A 25629-nucleotide genomic window follows, 5' to 3' on the forward strand; every position below is an offset into this window, starting at 1 on the left:
TATGTGGTCATCTGTAGCATTTTATTTTCTCTTAATGTTAAAGATTGATATATTTGCTTAGCATTTTTCAAGAGTATTAGTTATTCAAGTTTTTTATAAGCAGGACTCTTATTTGCCTATGTATTACTTTCCGTTTATTAAAAAACATAACCATTTGTTGAATATTCTTTTGAGTTTTCTCTTTGTAATTATATTTACTCTAACTCAACTTTATTTGGGTGTCATCAACATAGAGGTAATCATGTCTTACTGGCAAAACTACCCCAAAAGTGTATCTGATGAGAGGATATTTGTTTTAAGAAACATAACCATTTGTTGTATTCCTTTAAGTTTTCTCTCTCTTTTTTTTTTTTTGTGAGGAAGATCAGCCCTGAGCCAATATCTGATGCCAATCCTCCTCTTTTTTGCTGAGGACTATTGGCCCTGGGCTAACATACGTGCCCATCTTCCACTACTTTATATGGGACGCCGCCACAGCATGGCTTGACAAGCGGTGTGTCGGTGCGCGCCTGGGATCCGAACCTGAGAAACCCCGGGCTACAAAAGCAGAGAGCGCGCACTTAACTGCTACATCACTGGGCCAGCCCCTAAGTTTTCTCTTTATAATCATGGTCATTAAAAAAAAAAATCATTGGATTTCAAAAAAGTTTTCTGTCCCTCCACTATTCTGAAATCCAGAATTTCTCATTATGTATTTGTTTTTAAAAGTAGTTTTATCACGTATACATTTATGCTTATATGGCATGTTGTTTTACTAGCTTTTAAATTTTATAAAAAGGAAATAACATTTTATGCAGTTTTCTGAGGCTTTCTTTTATTTCCTTCACCGTTATATTACCAAGGTTTATCCATGTTGTTATGTATTATGCAGTTAACCCCTTTGCATTACTGTATTTCATTGTACGACTCTACTACAATTTGCTTATCCATTCTTCTATTTATGAACTTTTGCGTTGGGTACCTGATAAAATTCACCCACAGCAACAATTTTGAGACATCTTGATAGAAATATTATATTTTAAAAGAGAAAGAAAATAATCTTCAGGCTCTTCAGGCAGAAAGATGAAATATCTTACAAGGGCAAGAGATTAGATTAGTATCCGATTTCTCGAAAGCAACATACAAATCAAAGCAACCAAAGCAAATAGGGCAAATTTTTCAAGAAACTTAAGGAAGGAAAGTATAGGCTAAGGGTTTTATATCTTGCCAAACTGTCCTTCAAGTGTCAAGGCTATAGAACAAACAGTTGAACATGGCAAAACTCAGGTAACTCTCTCTATATATGCCCTTACCTAAGAAATCTACTGGAGTAGAAATGTGCAGACTCTTTTTGTAAATGTCTAGATAGTAAGTGATTTAGGCTTTGTAGACCACACAGCCTCTGTTGTCATTACTCACTTCTGCCGTTGAAACTGTACACAAGCAACCGTATAAAATTCATAAATAAATTAGTTTGGCTGTGTTCCAATAAAGCGTGATTTATAAAAATAGTTGCTGGGCTGGATTTGGCCTGTGAGCTGCAATTTGCCAACCTCTCTCCTAGACAATAAGCTTCATCTAAAGAAGAGATGAGTGGGAACACTTCAGGTAAAAGACTGATGGAGAACATTTCATGTATTTAATTTTAGAGCCAAGACTAAAACAAGGGTAGGGATGTTGGTAGACGACTAGTATGCAAATGTTAATGTGTTCTGTCCAAATAGAAAGAATGCAACTAAAAATGGGAGGAGAAGGGAGAAAGAAAGGGGAAAGCAGAAAATAAACATGGACTGTTGCCTAGGTAATAGGTAAGAATCAAAGGATGTCATTTAACTCTTGGTGTACCATAAGGGTCTATTGGACTCAATTTTAGTTCTTTTAGTCTCTTTTTTGAGCAGGCCCAACTATCTATGAAGACTGTTATTTCATAAATTTCATTGTTTCTTAGAAGTCTTCCAAAGAACAGAGAGAACATTTACTTATTTAAAAAATATGGAATAAAATAGTCTATCTTTAATTACCAGTTGGATCTATTGGACCCTTTTATAAATCTAAGATAAACACTGTGGGATCTTAGTGTTCTTATTTTTCCTATGTTTTGAAACATTTTACTATTTAATCCTAGGAATTAATTCTTTGCTCATCAATTATTCCCAACTATGCTAAAAAATTAAATTAACAAGAAAACAACTTGCTTAGAAGGATGATGCCATGGTGAAATATATTGTCATCTTTCAGTTTTCTTATTGCAGTGCCCAAAGTATTTTATTACATTTAAAGACGGCATAAAAGATGACTGGAGGCACCATTGTTCTAGGCTGCTTTTAAATTTTATTGAACACAGTTGAGAATTTAGAATTTTTCATTTTTTGCCTATAATGGTAAAGATAAGAAATCAAGAGAGGAAGATCTTTCACGATGATTAGACAAATTAGAAGATGAATGCAAAGAGACAGCAGCATTCTAAACTCTAATGATGATAGTGGAATTGATCATTTAAGTTAAATCTCAGACTGTGAATCTTCAGAAGATGATATCCTAAATGCTTTTTTCAAATTCAAGAATTAATGAATGAGCAATATATTTTTATTTTTTAGTTTGTGCCCCAACATTTATTTGATACAGAGAGATTTGCTATATTTAAATTCTTATTGAAATTCATAAAAAGTAGGTTTTCACTATTCCTTTATTCTTCTGTAAATTATTTATAACATGACTGATAACATAAAACAACTAAAAGGAATCATTGAACCCAGATAGTGAATGTTGATTGCTATTGTTCCTAGTATACTGAGGTTTAAAATTGACAGACCAGATAATAAAAGTTTTAAGTAGGAAAGAAAGGAACTAAGGGCACTATGAGAGGTATAAACACAAAAGAAAGCACTAGAACAAAAATATAAACTTCCCTAAATGCCAAAAGAAAGAAAATATTAGATAGAAAAAAAAAAACTCAGGAAAAAACATCATAATACATATAGTAATTATAACACAGTATGACAGAGTTGAGACCCAACATAATATTATCAGTAAGTGTGAATGCAGTTAACTTGCCTGTTGAAAGAAAATATTTTCAAATTGATGCATAAAGCGAAACCCAACTCTATGCTGCACATAGAAGACACATCTGAAACACACTGATTCAGAAAGGCTAAAAATGAAGGGATGAAGAAAAATTTCCTAGGAAAATGGATACAATGAGACTCGGGTTGTGATCTTTATACCAGAGAAAGTAGAATTCAGGCCACCAAAACATTATGTGAGACAAGAACACCTTATAATATTAAAAACCACAGTTCACCATAAAGATATATATAATAGAGGAATATCTATGCACCAAATAATCCAGCAACCACCTATATAAAACAGAAACTACAGGTGATACAAAGAGAAATAGATAGCATCACTGTCAGTACAAAACAGGTCAAGAAGTACTCTCACTACATAAGATAAAAAAAAAAGATTAAAAAAAATCTAAACAACATAACCAATAAAGTTGATGTTAAGAATATATAACAAACAACACAGCCTGATTATAGACAATGTTATCTTCTCAAGTGCACATGGAAAATTCAGAAAAAGTGAGTTGATCATATATTAGGGTGTAAAGAAAACATCAGTAGTTTCCAAAAAGTGGAAATATTAAAATTAAATACCTGAGTATTAAATAAAACCTTTCTATTGGGTGAAAGGGGAAATGCAAACAAATTACAAAACTGCTGAAAAATGACAGTAAAAACAATGCATATAAGAACCTATGAGATACATTTAAAGCAGTTATCAGAGGAATATTTATAGCATTAAAAAATTATATTAATATGAATGAAAATAAATGAACCACATTCCCAACTCAAAAAGCAAGAAAAAGAACAAACTAAACAAACAAAAAAAGGTGCCAGGAAGGAAATAATAAAAATAAAAACTGAAATTAATGATGTAAGAACAGAAAAATAATAGCTTGATTTAATAGATTACAATTCTGTTTTTTTAAAAAAATAATAGATAAACTACTAGCTCACTTAATCAAGAAACAAGGGAAGAATGACAAATATACAAAATAAATAAGAGAAATAATATTCATAGAAAATTTAAAAAAACATGATTATACTTTATACATCTGTACAAATAAATTTGAAAATTTAGAAGAAATAGATAGTTTCTTAGAAAATAACAGTTGCCCAAAATTGAACCCAGTAGAGATAGAAAATTTATAGAGAGTAATTTCCATAGGGAAAAATAGAAAAAGCACCAGGCCTAAATGACATTACAGGGTAAGTTTAGAAAACCACTAGTAACAACGTAGTCCCAATGCTTGTAAATTGTTGTAGAGAATAAAAAACAAAGAAAAACTTACAAATTTGTTTTAGAAAGCAGGTATAACATTGCCACTTAAACCTGATGCAGTTAGCACAGAAATAGAAAATTACAGACGTTTATGATTAAAAATGAATTAAAATACTTCCTCTTAAATGTCATCACAAAAACGCTAAATAAAATGAACAGACCCCAACACACATTAAGAAAAGAATATATCATGATCAAGTGGGATATATAATTAGGAATCCAAGGATGGTTCAATATTAAGAAATATTATAAAATTCACTAGTAGGTCTAGGGGAAAAAAATCATATAATTATCTCCATTGATGCTAAAAAAGCCCATTCCTAGTAAAAACTCTTGAGGAAATAGGAATGGATGGCCACTGTTTGAACACAATAAATATATATATTTCAATCCCAAAGCCACCATCTTACGTGGGGAAACGCGTTTCTATCAAGGTTAAGATCAAAACAAGGATGCCCACTATCTCTACTACTGTTTAATCTTCCGAAGGTATTAGAGGAAACAATTAGAAGAATAAGAATTGGATAAGGAGAAATTAAAGTATTTGCAGATGATATAGTAGAATTCCTGGAAAATGTTACACAATCAATAATAGGACTAACTGAAACAATAAAAGAATTCAACCAGGTAACAGGTTATAAAATTAATATGCAAAAATCAGTACCCTTCATATATACAATAATTGGCAGTTAGAAGATATAAAGGAAGAGAAAAACACAATGAAGTTAAATCACTTAGGTATAAATCTAACAAGAACTGTTCAAATTTATGTAAAGAAAACTACAAACCATTCCTGAAGGTCGCAGTCTTCAACAAATGAAAGACATCCCTTGTTCTTGGTTAGAACATGTGAATATCACTAAAATGTGATTTCTCCCTAAGTTAATTTATAAATTTAATGTAATTCCAATAAAAATACCATCAGCTTTTTTTTTAAAGAAATGGAACCAAGTTGATAATAAGTTAATATGGAAAAATAAACCTGCAAGAATAGCTAGGAAAAAATTGAAAAGGAAGAGCTATGAAGAGGACTTGTCCTGCCAGATATTAAAACATACTGCACAGTCTCCGTAATTAGAATAGTGTGACAGTGTGATAATGGGGCATAAACGTACAGAAGGGCAATATTATAGAATAAAAGGGAATACAATCAACTAAATAAGGAAGTCTGGTATGGATTCTGTGTTTCAGAAATTTGGACCGACTACAGCATGGGTGGCTTGTCTCTGCTCTGTGATGTCTGGGACCTCATCTGGGTAGACCTGAACAGCTGGGGTGACTTGAATGGCTGGGTGCTGGAATCATCTGCAGGCTTTCATTCATGTATATTGTGTCTCAGTTGAGATGACTGAAGGCTAAGCTCAGCTGGGACTGTTTTGGGATAACTTATGTCTGGTTTGCATGTAGTTTGGACTTCTAACAGCGTGCCAGCTGAGTTTTAAAAGGGAGTATCCCAAGAGGAAACTTCAGAAGATCAAGCGTTCCAAAAAAACCAGGCAGAAGCTGCATAGCTTTTATGACCTCGCCTTAGAAGTCACATAGCATCATATCTGTACACTTTTGATTGAAGCAGTCACAAACCTACACAGATTCAAAGGGAGAGTTCATAGACACCACCTCTCAATGGTAGGAGTTTACAAGAATTTGGGCTACATTTTAAAATCACCTAAGTATCTAACAAAAATACGTATCAATTCCATTTCAAGGAATTTATCCTGCAGATACATCTCCAGAAACACAAAAATACGTTTTTTTGTGTGTGCACAAGGTTATTCTTGTGACATTATTTGGAAACTACTTCAATGCTAAACCTAAGAGAGTGGTGGATAAACTCTGGTACAATCATGTTAGTGGTCATGTACTTGTAGAAAAGAATGAAGAACTCTGAAATCGTATAGAGTGATTTACAAGATATATTGTGACCAAGTAAAGTGCAAAATAGTATGTATAATGTACTACTTTTTGTGTAAGAACATAAGGGAAATCAGAAAATATATGTATGCCTGCTTATATGAGCAAAAATGAACACTGGAAGGATAAACCAGAAGACAGTGATGTTGGTTACTTACAAGGGGTGGTGAAGAATGGTGTGGAAAGGATAGGAAATGAAAATGTATTTCCCTGAGTTTGCATTTTTTAAATGCAAAAGTTTGAACTTTTAGAAGCATATTGCTTTTAGAAACATATTGATTGTGTATATATAAAAAATTAAATCAACAAGGAAAGGAAGAAAAGAAAATCCTAGAACAATGCAAACTGAAACAAATGAACCCAAACATCTTTCAAATGAATAACACAGTCATGCTGAAAGGGGGAGAAAAGAACTAACCCAGGTGACTTTTTAACACAGTACTTGACCCTTTGCCCTCAGTCTGGGTGTGGATGTGGGGAAGAACTGCAAACAAATCTTTTAGGTTTGTTTTCTGAAGGTTTTGGTGAAGCAATTCTGAAATTATTTTAGGTGTATTGTTAGATTGAAAAAATGAGTAAATGTGTTGATGTTGTTGGGAACTAAAGTTCTCAATGTGGAAGACAGGAAGTACAAATTTGAAATAGGGAAGGCAAGGAGGAATCCTGCCAGGATGGGTTGGAATTGGAAGTATCAGTGTGAGCTTATGATTAGGTAGGTAGGTAGATACAAAGGTAGATAGATAGACAGACAGTAATAGACATAGATTCTTCTGAAAGGGCCTAGAAGCTAAGACACTCCAGTAGTAATGAGCACACTGATCACTCATATTCCCAGGTATAGTTTCTAATAACATTCCCATGAAAAGGAAGCAAGGCTCTTTGGATCAATGGATCAATGACTGTTCAAGGGCTGTGGCAGGAATACTAAAGATGGGCCTGGTATGTCTTGTTTTATTAAATAAGGAAGTGCTCAAGAAAATGATGGGTCATGTCAAAAAAGCATAGGAGTCAGGTTGAAGGGGCTCTCATTGGTAAAATCTGGGACAATTTGAGCATCAAAATAATTTAGGAAAGTAATAAATTATAAAACATTGAAAAAATAGGAATCCATGAACTTACACAGATGGTGAACAGACTGACAGACACAAATAGATGAGAAGGGAAGCCTCTTTTTTACACAGAATGCTGACTGGCATTACTGGAGTTGAAAAATCATCATTTTGCAATAATCATAGTAAAAATTGGTTTGAGAAAGAATTGACAATGGGTGTTAAATTCGTGAGGATGGGGACAAATTTTTGATGAGATGTGCATGTTATTTAAGTGTCTTTCCCACAGATTGTTTATAGAGTGCAGGGGAAAAATAGTAACTATAGTGGAGAAATCTGTCAGTACTTTGTGTAATCAAAATCAACATCACAAACCGTGGGAAATTGGACATTGTATGCCTCTGGATATGAAACATCACTGAAAGAAACATCACTTATAGCAAGGTCCTGCAAAATTTTTCTGTAAAGGTTTACATAGTAAATATTTTAGGCTTCGTAGATCATGCAGTCTCTGTTTTATCTGTTCAATTCTGCCAATGAAGTTTGAAAGCAAGCCATAGATAATATGTAAATAAATGACATGCCTGTGTACCAATAGATCTTTAGTGACAAAAATGAGCGGCCAAATAGATTTGGTCCATGATCATGGGTTGCCAACCCCTGGCTTATAGTTTTCTGAATGGGAATGCATACCTGAATCTGATCATGAAGCAATATCATACAAACTTCAAATAAGGAACGTTTTATTTAAAGGGGAGAGAGCTTTATTCTTCAAAAACAGTGTCATGAGAGACAAAGACAGGCTGAAAAATTGTTCCAGATTAAAGAAGCCTATGACAACTGAATGTGGTAAGTGATCCCAGATTGGATTCTATGCTGGACAAAAAAGTGCTATGAGGGATATTATTGGCTCAATTCATAAATTGAAATATATATGTGTATTAAAGCATTGTATAAATATTAAATTTCTTGACATTGATAACTGTAATATAGCTATGTAAAAAGGAAGTCTTTGTACTTAAAATCTGCACCAAAATAATTAGGGGTAATAGGAATGATGTATACAATTATTGTGTGTGTGTGTGTGTACATGAGAGAGAGAGAGAGAGAACGAATGATAAAAGAAATACGACAAAGTGTTAACAATTAGTGAATCTGAGTAATGGGTGTATGGGAATCCTTTGACTATTCTTGCAACTTGTTTGTACCTTTGAAATTATTTCCAAATAGATTGCTAAAAATAGATTAGGGGAAGTAGATGTACAGTTTTTTAATATTTGGCTATACTGCATAGGATATATATTTGAATTGAAGATTATAAGAATTCCTGTGAACTTGTTCTGGCAGTAAAGGAAACGTCTGTTTATCCTTCTGCTGTACTTAGAATTACGGCTTTTAGGGAATCTGTAAATCTCAGAGGGGAATTATGTGGATGGTTTTGCTAACTTGGACCCTAAAGCTCTTCTGGGTTAGTCCTGAGGGAAATTTACTTTAGGTTAGCAATACCTCATAAACCTTCTAAGAACCTCAATGTGAGTCTCAAGGTTAGTATAATATTAATGTTTTGCTTTAGTATTTTTCATGCCTTTAGAATTTGGGAAGTGTTGTTGGGAAGCCATTATTAATGTCATTTTGTGTTAACTTTTTTCCTTTTGACTTAAAAACCATTAGATATGATTTTTTTAGGAAGGTAATTTTTTTCCTCTATAAGTGTAGTGGTGCTATGTGACTTTCTCTTCTCTTCAGCTCTTAACATCACTTGTTTTTCAAAATTCTGTGCTGAATTTCAAGTGTAAATCTGACATTGCTTTTTAGCAAACTGGTGTCTGAAAATATACAACTATAAAACAGATACATTATTAGGTGGTGAGAATTAGGATTTTTTAATGGATGAAATCTCCCCTTTAAAAATAATTCAATCATAAAATGCAAACTTTTCTTGTGCTTAAATTAGCCTTGGCATTTGCTGTGGAGTTTCATTTGTGAAGAACATTTCAGGACTAATTTGGTAAAGTGAAACAATTTCAATGTAATAAGTAAAATATCATTTTAATAAATTGCTAGGTCTGTGTGACAAAGGCTGCTGTTAAGATTGTAAACGTTTTTATGTTTACTCATGTTTCAGAAAATATCACAGTAAAAAGACTTTAGTTTTGGTAAGTGAAATTATTACACCGTATGCTTTTAAAAATATTTATAAGCTGCATAAATGTTATACATATATTTGAAAATATGCATAGTTATATTAAAAGTTTCAGTAGATGTGCATTCAGGATTCAGAAAATTCTGCTTTCTTTCCTGCTTAACATTCTTTCATTGATGGAGAACCAGTGCCTTAAAAGGCAGCCATTTTATTCTTTTATATATTTTAAAATTTTTATTTATATTTAGAAAAAATGTGCACTTCTTGTAGTTTGTACTTGGTTTTTCATGACTATATAGAACTGTACAAGTGCAATTTAATCATTCTTCTACATAGTGGCCCTACAGATGTTTTGAGATATCTTGTTTTCCACCTACGTTCTATTCTTTAAACAAGCATCCCTAGTTCCTTCAGTCTTCACTTAACAAGGTTTCCATTCTTCTTCTTGATAATGCCTTATATTAACACAGATGTTAATGAGTTAAAGAATATTTTCTAATAATAATAACAGTAGCTCACTTTTACTGAGGACTTATCTGTGCTAGGTGGTGTCATAAGCACTTTACACATATTAACTCATTTGTTCCTCCAGGTAAACATGTATATTTGTGCTCTTTTTACTCCACTTTACAGATCAGGAAAATGAGGCACAGATGTCTCACACAACTGGTCAATGATACTCAGCTGGTTAATGCCAAAATCGGGATTATGTAAATATAAGATGCACATTACCTTATTTAACCCTTTCTCATCTTTATCACCCTCTCTCAACAAACTATACTTTGTAACGACCCATTCAAAAACAGAGTTTAACAGAGTGTGGCATGTTACCTAATGTTAGACCATTACTCTCCCTTGTTCTGGACATATTTTATTAATATTTTTAAAGCAACCTAAATTTATATTTTATACTAATATTATGTTGACTTATAGTTAACCTTAGTTGTCTTTAGACAGCAAAACTTCTTACTTAGTTCATTAGTTTTTGTTTTTTATATAGCTGCTGTGAAGCAAGGTACACTTTCTCCTGTACTTGTCTATTTAATGTTGGAATCTCAGTGACATTTATTGTTAAAATAGCTTCAGCCCATCATTGTTTTTGATTCATAATTTTGATATCTAAAGATTTAGTTAGCTCCTCCTTTTATTGGGTCAATAGTCATTTAATAAGTACAGCTTCCTTGCCTTCATCCTAGGAATTGACAAAAAATGTTGAAGAGCAAACTATTGACAATAAAAAAAGGGATGGAGAATGTATGGATTAAAAGAGATTTAATAGACGTTATCAGACCACTGCAATGTGTGGATCTCATTTAGATCCTGATTCCAACACGCTTTTGAAAAAAAAGAAGCTTATAAGATAATTAGAAATTTGAACACTGACTGGATACTTCCTGATATTAAATAATTATTATTAACTTCTTTTTTTTTTGTTTTGAGAATCATAATGCAGACCTCTAGGGTTTTGGAGTAAAGCCATAATCTCTATAACTTTTCGAGAAACAGTTTCTGCTTTGTTAGCCTTGCTGCCTGTTATATGAGTATAGTTCTTTTTTGTGTTGTCTGGAAGACTCTCAGTTTTTACTACTTTTCCCAAAAATGTTTGGTAGAAGTTGGTGAAGCTCTCTGGGTCTGGAGCTTTCTTTGTGGCAAGGTTTTAAAATTACAGATGCAATTTATTTGATAGTTATAAGGCTACTTTTTCTCATCGGATTTGGTAATTTGATTTTTTTTTTCAGAATTAGTCCATTTTATCTAAATTTTCAAATGTATTGACCTAAAGTTTTTCATCATATGCTTTTAATGAAGTTAGAATATTTTATAACCATGTCCCCTTTTATATTGGCTGCTTGGGACTTCTTACTTTTTGTCTTGATCAGATGATTATTTTGATTTGTTATGGTTTTTCCCCTCTTTATATTGATGCTTAATTCATCATCTTTCAGGTTTTCTTCATTTAATTTTTTTAAGTATCTGTATTTAAAGCTATAATGTAAACAATATAAACAATATAAACATAGCTATAGTTATATCCTACATGATTTGGTATGTAGTATTTTAATTGTTATTTAGTTCAAAATATTTAAAAAATTCCATAGTAATTTCTTTGACTCATGGATTATTTAGAAATGTAGTTTAAAATTTTCAAACATGGAATTTTCTAGTTATTTCCTTTTTGTTATTGATATCTAGGTTATTGTATTATGGTCAGAGAACATAGTCTATAGGCTTTCCCCCTCTAAATTATTATGAAAATTTTTAAAAATACATAAAAGTTGAAAGAACTTTGCAATGAATTCTCATAGACCCACTACTTATATTCTATAATTAACCTTTTGCTTTTTCACATACCAGTATATGTATCCATATCTCTACCCATCTGTCTGTTTTTTTGTGCATTTTAAAGAAAGTTGCAAACATCAGTACGCTTGACCTCTGAACACAATGGTATGCCTATTATTAATGGTAAAAGTTACATACAATGAAATGCACAAATTTTAATTGTACCATTCAATGAGTTTTGACAAAACATACATCTGTAACCTAAACTCAAATCAAGATAGAACATTTACCATTACCTGAGAAAGTTCTTTTATGACCCTTCCCAGTTGATACCTGTCCTGCTTCTGGATTTTTTTTCACCATTGAATAGTTTTTTCTATTCTAGAATGTCATATAAATGGAATCATATATTATGTACCCTTTTTTTTTTTTTAATAAGGCTTCTTTCACTCATCATGATGTTTTTGAGATTCACACATGTTGTATGTATTAGTAATTTGTTCCTTTTTTATTGTTGTACTACTACAGTGTATGGATATACTGCAGATTGTTTATCCATTCTCCTGTTGATGAATACCTGGGCCATTTCCAATTTTGGATTGTTATGAATAAAACTTCAATGAATATTCTTGTACAAGTAAACTTGTAGACATGTTTTTATTTCTCTTGTCTAAATACCTAAGAATGCTGGGTCAGAAGGAACATGTATCTTTAACTTTTTAAGAAAGTGCCAGACCTTTTTTCCAAAATGGCGTAATACATTTGTTTACTAAGTTTAGTTAATTGCTTGTGTTGTTTAAATCATTTAGATTCTTACTGATATTTTGACTGCTTGTTCTGTCAGTTATTGGAAAGGATACATTAAATTTTCCATGATGATGTTGATTTTGTAAATTTTTCCTTATAATACTATCAATTTTTGCTTTATATATTTTGAAGCTTTGTTACTCTTCTAGAATATTGATCTTTTAATATTCGTATGTAGTGATCTTTATCTTTAGTAATGCTTTTGCTGCTTTTGTCATAAAGGCTATTGTGTTCTGATACATTGTGGTCATCCCACAGAATGGACCACTCTACCCAAAATTTGGTTTGGATGTTGAGACTGATGGTGCCACACACACTCAAAGAGAGTATGAGAGTGTGAAAAGTTTCTTATTCGCAGAATGAGGCTTTCTGAGGAGAGCAGGGCAGGCTCCCAAGCAGGTCTGAAAATGGCTTGAGAGAGCAGGAAAAGGAGATTCGCTTGGTTTTTATGATTGGAGGGTTGGGGTAGAGTAAGGGAAGCATGAATGCAGGCTGGGTCTTACTTGGCCTAAAATTCCCCTTGGCCCTATAGGAGGGAGTGATACAAATAGTTGATGCTTTATTAGTAGTCTTTGTGAGTCTGTATCACAGATCACTAAATTAACTAAATAAAAATCGTTTCTCCTGTGTTGTGCATTTTCCGTGATCAGTCATTCAGGTGAATAATGATATTGTCTTGGAATAGTGTGTTAGCAGGGGAAGTGGTGAGAAGTAGTTGGATTCTAGATTTGTTTTGAAAGTGGAGACAATGGGAATCACTGACAGATCATGTGAAATGTGAGGGAAAGGAGTCAAGGATATCTCGAAGATGTTTTATCAACTAGAAGAATGGAGATGCCACATACTAGGTTGAGGAAGCCTGAGAGAAGCAGATTTACTTGTCACCAGCACATGCATGTGTGTGTGTGTGTGTATATAAAAATACCAATTTTAAGAGTACAACTTGATGAGCTTTTAACAAATGGATTCAGCTATGTAAGTACCATCTCACTCAAGATATAGAACATTTCCATTACCCCAAAAACTTTACTTGTGCCCCTGTGCAAGCAATCTCCCATGATCCTCTGGCCCTAGGGAACCACTGATCTGTTTTGTCATATTTTTACCTCATTTCAAATTTCATATACAAGGAATCATATAGTATGTGGTCTCTTGGTATGGCTTCTGTCACTTAGCATAATAATTTTGAGATTCATCTAAATTTTTGCCTGTATCAGTAGTTTGCTTCTTTTTATTCTTGACTGGTATTCCGTTGTATGGATAAAACACAATTTGTTTACGCATTTACTAGTTAGTGGACATTTGGGTCCAGTTTTTAGGTCTTTTGAATAAAACTGTTATGCATATTTGCATATATAAGTCTTTGTGTGGGCATATGTTTTCTATTCTCTTGTGTAGCTACTGAAAAGTGGGATTATTGGGTTATTTGCTTGCTAATTATAGGTTTAACTTTATAAGAAACTTCCATACTATTTACCAAAGCAGTACTACTATTTGCAACCCATCAGCAGTGTATGAGAATTCCAATTATTTCACATCCTCACCAACACTTGGTATTGTTAGTCTTTTTAATTTTGGCTATTCTCCTGGGAAGGTAGTGATATCTCGTTATGTTTTTTATTTGAATTTCCCTGATGGCTAATGATATTGAATATCTTTTTATTTCAGTGTTTGCCATTTGTATATTTTTGGTGACATGTCTGTTCATACTTTTTGTTGATTTTAAAAATTGGATCATTGACTTCTTTTGGAGTTGTAAGAGTTCTTTATGTATTCTGGATATAAGTTCTTTATTTGACATATGTTTTGCAAATATTTTCTCCCAGTTGTGGGACACTTTTTCATCTCTTCAGTGTCTTTTAAAAGGTTAAAGAGGTTTTTAGTTTTGGTGAAATACAGCTTATCAATTTTTTATGGTGTGTGGTTTTTGTTTCTACCTAAGACATCTTTTTCAAGCTCAAGGTCACAAAGGTTTTTCTTTTATGTTTTCTACTAGGTGTTTAGAGTTTTGGTTGTTTTCCTCAAATCTGTCATCCATTTGAGTTAATTTTCATAAATGGTTTAAAGTAAGGTCTGAGATTTTTTTTACAACAAATAAATATCAACTTGTTCCAGCAACATTTGTTGAAAAGATTTTCCTTTCCTCATTGAATAACCTTAGTACATGTGTTGAAAAGTCAGTTGACCAATATATGAAGGAATCAATCTTTGGACTCGATTCTGGTCCATTGATGTGTATTATACTTACTCCAATACTACATACACTCTGTTGATTACTGTAGCTTTATAAATCAGGCAGTGTAAGTTCTCCATCATTTTTTCTACTTTCAAAAATCTTTGGACTATTCTAGGTTCTTCACATTGCCATATAAAATTTAGAATCAGCTTGTCGATTTCTTTAAAAAAAAAAAGCCTATAGGGATTTTAATTGGGGTTGCATTATGTATATAGAGGAAAGTTGAGTCCTTAACAATATTGAGTCTTCTAACTCATGGACGTGGTGTATTTCAGCCTTTATTTAGGTCTTTAAGTTTTTCAGCAATGTTTTATAGTTTTCAGTGTACTGGTATTGCACATAGTTTGCTAAATTTATTCCTAAGTATTTCATGTTTTTTATATAACTGTAAATGGCGTTTTGTATTTCCATGGTATAGTGGTTATCACATTTGCCAGGAAATGGCATTTTAAAATTTCAATTTATAATCATTGATTGCTATATATAGACAGACAATTGATTTTTAATATTGAACTGGTATCCTGCAACTTTGCTAAACACACTTATTAATCCTTGTAGCTTTTTGGTAAATTCCTTCTTATTTTCTACATAGCTGATCATGTGCTATGCTCATGCTAATAAATGTTCTTCTTCCTTTTCAATCTGTGTAACTTTTACTGATTTTTTTTTTTTTTTGTATTATTGCACTGGTAGATCTCTGGTACAACACTGAGTAGAAGTACTGAGAGCAGACATTCCTGCCTTTTTTTCTTATTTTAGGAGGGAATGCTCCAGTCTTTTAATTAAGTACTATGTTAGTGGTTATGTTTTTTAGATGCCTTTTATCAGGTTGAGGGTATTCACTTTTATTCCTAGTTTGCTGAGAGTCTTTTTCATGAATGATGTTAAATGTTGTCAGATAATTTTTCTGCATCTGTTGAGAAGATCATTTGTTCTTTTTTTTTTTTTTTTTTTGATTTCTTAACATGGTGAATGACATTGATTTTCAGATGTTAAACCACTGTAGCATTCTTAGATGAACCCTACTTGGTCATAATGTATTATCCTTTTCATATATTGGTGGAATTGATTTGCTAAAATGTTAAGGATTTTCATGTTTATGCTCAAAGGAACTATTGGACTATAGTTTTCTTTTCTTGTAATGTCTGTGTTTGGTTTTGCCATCTGGGCAATGGTAAAATGATTTGGGGAGTGTTGCATCCTATTCTATCTTCTGTAAGAGTTTGTGTAGAATTGGTATTATTTCTTTTTTAAAATGTTTGGTAGAGTTTCACCAGCGAAACTCTCTGGTCCAGGAGCTTTCTTTGTGGGAAAGATTTTGACTATTGCATTTATTTTCTTTAATAAATGGTAGGGATATTCAAATTATCCATTTATTTTTGAATGAGCTTTGGTAGTTTGTTTTTTTAAGAATTTGTCTGTATCATTTAAGATGTTACATTTATTGGCATAAAGTTGTTCATTATATTCCCTTATTATTTTTAATGTTTTAAGATCTGTTCTGATATCTCCTCTTATATCTGATATGAGTTATTTGTGTCCTCTCTTTTTCTTGTCAGTCTGACAAGAGATAAGTAGGTTAATCAATTTTATTGATCTTTTCAAATAACCAGCTTTGTTTTCTATTTTCTGTTTTATTGATTAATGCTTTATTTGTTATATTTCTTTCCTTCTTTGGATTTTATTTACTCTTGTTTTACTAATTTCTTAAGGTGGAAGAATAGATCATTGAATTGGGATTGAGACCTTTTTCTTCTTTTTTAAAATATAAGTATTTATTGCTATAAATTTCCCTCTGCGCCAATAGTTCTCAACTTTAGTATGCATAGGAGTCACCTGGAGGGTTGTCAAAATACATTGCTGTGTCCTATCCCCTGATTTTCTTGTTCATTATGTCAGGATTGGTGCCAGGAAATTTTCATTTTTCAGCCTTTTTTTTTTGTTTGTTTGGTGAGGGAGATCAGCCCTGAGCTAACATCCGTGCTAATCCTCCTCTTTTTGCTGAGGAAGACCGGCTCTGAGCTAACATCTATTGTCAATCCTCCTCCTTTTTTTTTTTTTTTTTTTCTGTCCCCAAAGCCCCAGTAGATAGTTGTATGTGATAGTTGCACATCCTTCTAGTTGCTGTATGTGGGACGTGGCCTCAGCATGGCTGGAGAAGCGGCGTGTCGGTGCACGCCTGGGATCTGAACTCGGGCAGCCAGTAGTGGAGTGCGTGCACTTAACCGCTAATCCATGGGGCGGCCCAGGAAATTTTCATTTTTAAAAAGTTTCCAGGTAATGCCAATTGCTGCTGTCAGGGACCCACCCTTGAGAATGATTGCTTTAAGCTGTGTCCCACACATTTTGAAAGGTTGTATTTTTGTTTCCATTTAGTTAAAAATATTTTCTAATTTTCTTTGTGATTTTTCCTTGGTTCCTGAGTTGTTTAGTAGTATTTAGTTTAATCCAAATATATGAAAAAATTTTAGATATCTTGTCATTATTTCTTGTTTAATTCTGTTATTGTCAGTGTCTATATTTTTTATGATTAAAAATTTTTATAATGAAGAAAAATGAACAGAGCCTCAGAGAGCTGTGGGACACCATCAAGCATATCAACATATGTATAATGAGAGTCCCAGAAGGAGAGAATGGAGAGAAAAGAAGAGGTGAAAATTTCAAGAAATAATGTCCCAAAACTTCCCAAGTTTGTTAGAAAACATTAATCTACACGTCTAAAAAGCTCAATGAACTCCACAAAAGATAAACCCAAAGAGATATCCACCCCTAGACATATCGTGGTAATTTCAAAAGTCAAAGAGAGAATCTTGGAAGAAGCAATAGGAAAAACAACTCATTGTGTACAAGAGATCCTCAATAAGATTAACAGCTGACTTCTCACTAGAAACCATGGGGGCTGGAAGAAAGGATGGCATATTAAAGTGCTCAAAGAAAGACTGTCAAACAAGAATTCTATATCCAGCAAACAATCCATCAGAAAAGGAGAAATTAAGATACTCCTAGATAAATTAAGAGCAGAGAGACTTTGTTACTAGCAGGTATGTCCTACAAGAAATACTAAGGAAGTTTTTCAGGCTGAAAAGAATGGACACTAGAAGATAACTCAAAGCTACATCAAGAAGTTAAGAGTTTTACTAAAAATAAATACATTAGCAAATATAAAAGTAAAAAAAAAAATTTTTTTTTGTGAATCTTATTTTCTGACCTAGAATATGGTCTGTTTTGGTGAATCTGAAATGTGAATTTGAAAAGGATGTGTATTCTGCTGTAGTTGGTTGGAGTGTTCTATAAAGGCCAATTATGTTATGGTTGATGGAGTTATTCGTCTTCTATATCCTTACTGATATTCTGTTCAATATTTGCCTTAGTTATGGAAAGACTAGTGTAGAAACTTCTAGTTGTGATTGTGGATTTATCTACTTAATTTTTCAGTTCTATAAGTTTTTGCGTCATAAGTTTAGATGTTCTGTTGTTAGGTATTTACACAATTAGAATTGTTAGAGCCCCGTGATAAATTATCCTCCTTCATTCCGAGTTTCTTTCTGTTATCATTGCCCTTCTGCCTGAAGAGCTTCTTTTAGCATTTCTTTTAGAGCAGGTCTGCTAGCTATGGATTAGAATCCCTTTGTTTCACACAGAGGGGAAGGATAGTCTGTTGTATGTACTCAACTTTATTTCATGTTCATCCCTGAAGGATATTTTTGCTAGATGTAGAATTCTGAGTTATAGTTATTTTCAGCTCTTTAAAAAGTGTCAGGCCACTTCCTTCTGGCCCTCAGGATTTCTTAGGATAAAATCACAGTCATTGAACTGTTGTTTCCCTATGAGTAATTTGTTGGTTTTCTCTAGTTGCTTCTGAGATGTTTTATTCATCTTGAGTTTTCAGCAATTTGATTGTGATGTGTTTGGGTGTGGACTTTTTGGAATTTATCCTGTTTGTGGTTTGCTCAGCTTCTTGAATCTGTAGGACTATTTATTTATTAATTCTACCTTTTTGTTTTATTTTTGTAGAGCTTGCTCTAGGGTTTACAATATGCATGTTTAACTTATCTGTTTCTACCTTTAAATAATGTTCTACTACTTCACATATAGTGTCAGAACCTCAGAATACTATACCTGCATTTCCTTCTTTTTCCTTTGCACTAATATCATATCTCATATGTTATGAACACCATAATAAATTGTTATAACTTTTGCCTTTGACGGTAAATTATCATTTTAGGGAGAGAAAAAATGAGAAAATGAGAAATGATGCCAAAATATTTTGTTACCTCGAATGTTTACAGAGTCCTATGTGCACATTTCCAAATGCAAAAATAGTAAGAATATAAGGCGAATGTAAATCATAATTAATTTTATGTTTCAAGTTTATCCCCTGTATCTGAACAAAATTGTTTCCTTAATTTTTCATTTGAAACTGCCGTATCACCTGTGAGTTTCTTGATTGAATTGCTAGTGACCAAACCTTGAGAAATACTGCTGTAGTATTTAAGAATACACACTTTGGTGTTGTAACTGTCATAGCTCTTACGCTTTTAATTTTTTTAATGTTTGACAAATAGTTGTGTGGAATATTGTATGTCATGGTGAACTGCCCATGACTAGTAAGGTGAATATATATATATTTTTAATTAAACTTTTAATTTTGAGAGTTGAATTAAGATTCACATATACTTATAAGAAATAACAGTGATCCTGATGTGGTTTTCCTCAGTGGTAACATCTTGCAAAAATATGGTACAATATCACAAGCTGGATATTGACATTGATACAAGCCATTAATCTTATTCAGATTTCCCCAGGTTCATTTGTACTTGTTTGTGCATGCATGTGGTATGTATGTGAGCATGTGTGTGTGTATTTAGTTTTGTGACATTTTATCGCATATTGTTTTATGTATCTACCACAGTAGTCAAGATACAGAATAGTTCTATTACCACAAGGATCCTTCACATTGCCTTTTTTTTTTTTTTTTTTTGGTGAGGAAGATTAGCCCTGAGCTAACATCTGTTGCCGATCCTCCTCTTTTTGCTGAGCAAGATTGGCCCTGGGCTGACATCGGTGCCCATCTTCCTCTACTTTATTTGTGGGACGCGTGCCACAGCATGGCTTGATAAGTGGTGCGTAGGTCCATGCCTGGGATCCGAACCCATGAACTGAAGTGGGAGTGTGCAAACTTAACCACTACGCCACTGGGCTGGCCGCCCATGTTGCCTTTTTAAACCACACCCACTTCCCTTCTATCCTCACTCCTCTCTCAACCCTAACCCTTGACAATCACCGATCGATCTGTTCTCCATTTCTATAATTTTGTCATTTCAAGAATGTTATGTAAATGAGCCATTTACATTCAAGGAATTTTGATATGTTAGTGCCTAAGTCTGCTATTTTATTATTTGTTATCGATTTGTTTCCTGTTTCTTGTACCTCTGTTTCTCTTTACCTGCTTTTAGTAGAGGTTGCTCTGGGTATTACTGTCTACTAGTATCAACATTTTACCACTTCAAGTGAAGTGTGGAAACTTTGCTTTCATTTACATCCCCTCATCTTCCCCACTTTTAAATATCATTGTCTTGAGTATCAGATGATGTGATAATTTTTGTTTCCTTCATCAAATATGATTTATAAACCTCACAGAGGGGAAAGGATAGTGTATTGTATGTCTCATATTTCTGCTCTATTTGTTGTTCTCTCCTGATGCTCCAAGACTCCTTCTTTTATTATTTCATTTGTGTTTGGAGAATTTCCTTTAGCCATTCTTTAAGGGGAGGGCCACTAATTTCAAAGTCTTTTATTTTTTTTCATCTAAGAGTCTTTTTTTCTCCTTAATTCCTGAAGGATAGTTTTGCCGGAAGTAGGATTCATACCTGACAGTTCTTTTTTCCAGCATTTTAAAAATGTTGTGCTGCTTCCTTCAGACCTTTATAGTTTCAGATGAGAAATCCACTGTTATTCAAACTAATGTTCCCCTTTAGGCAATGTGTCATTTCTCGCTGGCTGTTTTTAATATCTTTTTTCTTTGTCTTTAGTTTTTACAAGTTTACTTATGATGTGTCTTGGCATGAATTTCTCTGAATTTATTCTTTTTAGACTTCTCTCAACCTCTTTAATCTGTGTGTTTATGTCTTACAAAATTTGGATGTTTTTAGCTGTCATTTCTTTAAATAGTCTTTCAGCTCCATTCTCTTTTCTCTTATTCTGGAATTCCAATGATATAAATGTTGGATCAGTATGTATTGTCCCAAAGGTTTCTGAGACTCTGTTGACTCTTGTTCAGCCTGTTTTCTCTGTTGTTCAGATTGGTTAAATTTTATTGATCTGTCCTCAAGTTTAGTAGTTCTGCCCTCTATTAGCTCCACTCTACTATTGAGCCTGTCCATTCGGTTTTTATTTGTTATTGTATTTTTCTGTTTTTTTCCCTAAATTTCTTTTTTTTTTTTTTTTGGTGAAATTCGTTGTTTCAAGAGAACTTATAATTGCTTGTTGGGTATTTTTATCATAGCTACTTTAAAATTCTTGTCAGATAATTTCAGCATTTCAATGTTAGTGTCACTTGATTGTCTTTTCTCATTAAAGTTGTGATTTTACTGGTTCTCAGTATGACAAGTAATTTTTGATTGTATCCTGGATATTTTGGCTTTTGTATTAGGAGTCTTTGCATCCTATTTAAGTCTTCTGTTTTAATAGGCAGTAACTCTGTTTAGGTTTAGCATTCAGGTCTTGTGGTGAGATCTCCCTTTAAGTCTCAGGCCTGGTGGGGAAGAGTTCCTCTTCCCCTCTCTGCTTATTATAAGCAGTTGGTGGATTCCTCTTGCTGGTGCTGCTAGGGTCATTTAAGGTTGTCCATGGGACTCTTGTTCAATCTGGGGGAGGAATAAGCCTACCTGAGTTGCCTTTCATTGCTAGGTTAGAGGTTGAGAAATGCTGGGAATAAGTAGCCATCTTCTGTTGGGTGGGGAGTCATGAGACACCCATACTCTAGTCCTGGATTCCCTAACCTGTCTTTCTCTTTACACCTTTAAGATTTCTCCTTTAGTTGTCTCTTTATTTTAGTCTGTTGTTGTACTTAGTGGTGAGGAGAGAGAGAAATTAGTCTACACCATCTTGTCCCTCTTCTTAACTTTTAAACTTCTGATGGGTTACTTAATTTTTCTAACTCTAAATTTCCTCAGCTGTAAAGAAGGGATAGCAATAGTAACCTTTCAGAGGGTTATTATTAAATGAAATATTAAGCTACTTCCTGAGATGAAGTATGTGCTCTCTTAGATAATGATGCTACTGCTGATTGCAAGATTGTTTATTGCATCATTGTTTTTAAGAACAAATTGAAACCCAAATGAGTCACAATGTAGAGTTATTTAAATGAGTTATGTATCATTGATACAATGGAATTTAGCTGTTAAAAAATAATAAATGGGAGGGGCCGGCCCGGTGGTGCAAGGGGGTAAGTGTGTGCACTCCACTGCTGCGGCCCGAGGTTCGCTGGTTCGGATCCTGGGCACGCACCCGTGCACCACTTGTCAAGCCATGCTGTGGCGGTGTCCCATATAAAGTGGAGGAAGATGGGCATGGATGTTAGCCCAGGGCCAGTCTTCTTCAGCAAAAAGAGGAGGATTGGCAGATGTTAGCTCAGGGCTGATCTTCCTCACCAAAAAAAAAAAAAGGGACATGGAATGTGCCCCTAATGTTTTGTTAAGTGAAAAAATATTAAAACAGAATGATTTTTTGGTACAAATATTTATAGGTATATATGTACATCTAGGTCATTTACATGTGTTTTGTGTATGTGTAATAAAATTATTCACAACTATAGTTTGAACATAACACTGTGAAAATTCCTCTAGATAGTGGGCTGAGGGAGAAGGTAGTATTCACTTTTATATTATATACCTCTTTATTACTACAATATTTTTTGGTAAGAAGCATGTTTATCTTTATTAAGAGAATGAATAAAAATATGAAAAACATTCAGTTTGGCTATATATGTAGTTTTAATAGGTGGTTAAAAAATATTAAATTATTTCCGAGAAGTTATTATTAACTTCATTCTTTGGAAATTACCTCTAAAATGTAATGCCCATTAGTTACAAGAGTACTCTGAAATTTCTTCACATATGTTTAGTTTTCTCAAAGTAAAATTGGCTTTAATGACTCCTTTTTGACACTTCTGTGTTTTATGACCATTGAAGTATCATTTTCTTCGCCTTCACATTGTGTAAGTGTGAAGAATATTTAAGCATCATCTTTATTTTCTGTTACTTAATTTGAGTATTTTCAGTGAGCTTTCTAGGATGCCAAAGTTTAGGTGACAGTTAGAGGGAAGACGGAGGTGTGGTCTGGGTGGATGTTTAAAGACTAATGACGGATTTCTATATAATTGCTCTTTATAATCTAAATTTTCTAAGACCAAGGATCTGTGTGTTTTTTTTAAGGGTCTGTGTTTTTTATCTGCATATTCTTAAAAGCATGCCTTGCATATGATTAGTGCTTGTATCAGTGAATTTGCAGTAAGGAGTTCTTTCTAGATATATCAAGCAGAATGGGATTTAGTACAGGGAGTTAATTACAAAAGTGCTAGAAACACCAAAACGAGGAGATCACTCAGAAATCTGGAGGCTGCTACACACCCAAGCTGGAGCCTATGACCACATTTGCCATTGAGCTACTTACTGTAGGTGCCACTGCTGTCACTGAGCAGGAGCTACCCCTGCTGCTGTTGCTATAAAGCCACCATTCTTGTTACCTAGTGTAGTCTCCTGCCTGTTCCTGCTGCTAGAGATGAAAGCAGAGTGTCTTTCTTTTTGCCTTGTAATCTCTCACCAGTACTCCCTTTGGTGGAACCTAACAGTAACACAACTGTCAAGGGAGTCTTGGAAATTTAGTTTTTAGGTTTTCCTCAGCAATACAAAGTATTCTAGTAGGGAAAGTGGGACTCATAACCAAGAGATAAAGGATCAGCACAATGCTAAAAATTGTTAAGGGCTGGGGTCATATCTTTTTTTTATCTTTGTAATATCAGTGACTGACTCAGAGCCTTTCACATAGTAGCCTGTCATAACCTATTTGTTAAATCTTTTTTTTCAGGGTTATTTACAAATACAGAAATGTATGTGAGAATAAAATTTTCCTTTTTCTCTTGTGCACACAAATATTTGACATTTTCAATATTTCAGAGTTTAATTTATTAATCTATAGAAAGACCAGTCTTACTCAACTTCAACCCTAGCACCTAACATGGTAACTAGCGCATATTTAATAATTGTTTCTTGATTAGATGAATATCAGGTATACTTTATTTACTCATAAAAATGTGGTGTTAGAATTGACTAGCTGGTAGTTTGGTGATATGTTAGTTATATTTTTTAATCCTACTTGAAGTTCACGATTTATCTTCTTTTTCTTACAGCATCAAACACTTGGCTTGTTCCAGAAACTAAAGGAGCTATTGTTCAAGGCGGTTATGGCCATACCAGTGTGTATGATGAAATAACAAAGTCCATTTATGTTCATGGAGGCTATAAAGCATTACCAGGCAATAAATATGGATTGGTAGATGATCTTTACAAGTACGAAGTTAACACTAAGACTTGGTGAGTAGATTGGGCAGAAGTATGATGAGAAAATTTGTCACTATTATATTTTATATTTGGGGCGTTTCTAAATATTTTCAGGGAGACATTCTTGGCCTTTTTCCATCTTTGTTTCAACTTATGATGTTCTATTATGTAGCAAAGGCACAAAACAGTACGTTTTCTATGTAGCCATCATTACTGTAAATGATCGACCTTAAAATGGTTTCTGATCCTGTAGATGTGCTTACTCTGTATGCATTACTTATACTTATAAGTGCTGATATCATGTTCAATTCAGATGAGCAATTTTGCTTACCAGTATAACTTTGAGCTTTGATATTGTATGTCCTGGGATTTGTTTTTCTTTACTCACATTTTATTGTCATTTGTAAATTTTAAAAACCTTTCTTCAGTTTTATCACCTAGTTTCCTGTGTAATAGAAAGCTTGCGGCATTTAGGTAGATTTTCCCTTTTTGTTGCTATAAACAGTGCTACATTGTACATCTTGTACTGGTCTTCTCATGCACATATACAAGAGTTTCTCTAGGGTATATACTTGAAAGTGAAATTGCTGTGTCTGAGGATATTCATATCCTTAACTTTACTATATGTTGTCTAATTGCTCTTCAAGTCACTGTGGTAATGTATACTTCCACCAGCAAGATTTGAGTGTCCCTGTGTCTTCATCTTCCCACTGGACCTTGGTAATTTTGCCAACACAATGGATGCGAATGGTATCTTACTGATATTTTAATGTGCGTACACTGAGTAATACTGTGTATAAGCATCTTTTTATGTGTTCATTTGCAGTTTGTGTTTCCTATTTAGTGAATTGCCTATTTATAACCATAATGTTCTCTTCATGTTTGAAATATTATTCATTAATTTTTCATTTATTGATTTTTCTAGGTATATGAGTCTGAAAATAGAATTTTTGTTGTATTTGTTTCCCCTTGAAAACCTGGGAAATGACTCCTTTGTTGTTTTAAGACACTACATATTCTTTTAAACTTTTAGCCTGAAATTACTTTATGTGTTTAAATTAAATATAGTTTTCCAGCAAATTGTGATTTCTTTTGCCCTCTTCACTTTCAATCATTTATTCTAATTTTTACTTTATTTGAAAAAAGAAAGATGGAATTTAAAAAAATTAAGACTTTTCTTTTGTGTGATTTTAATTTTCATGTTTTTTATTCTAATAAAATGTAGTATTATTTATATTTTTATAAATATTAAAATAAATAAATCATTTTTTAATTTTATATAATTTACATATTGCATTTTATTTCCTAATTTTAATA

The 25629-nt window shown here is 33.2% G+C and overlaps 1 protein-coding gene across 3 annotated transcripts in view; it reads left to right on the forward strand.

Moving 5' to 3' along the window:
* ATRNL1 (attractin like 1) overlaps nt 1-25629 on the forward strand; it is a 739265-nt gene that overhangs the window by 75766 nt on the left and 637870 nt on the right. For all 3 annotated transcript variants that reach the window (XM_058544074.1, XM_058544075.1, XM_058544076.1), the window contains one exon: nt 24162-24345. In XM_058544074.1, coding sequence (XP_058400057.1) covers nt 24162-24345 — 184 coding nt within the window. The remainder of the gene's footprint in view (nt 1-24161; nt 24346-25629) is intronic.

This window comes from Diceros bicornis, chromosome 6 (assembly GCF_020826845.1).
Source record: "Diceros bicornis minor isolate mBicDic1 chromosome 6, mDicBic1.mat.cur, whole genome shotgun sequence".
Taxonomy (NCBI): domain Eukaryota; kingdom Metazoa; phylum Chordata; class Mammalia; order Perissodactyla; family Rhinocerotidae; genus Diceros; species Diceros bicornis.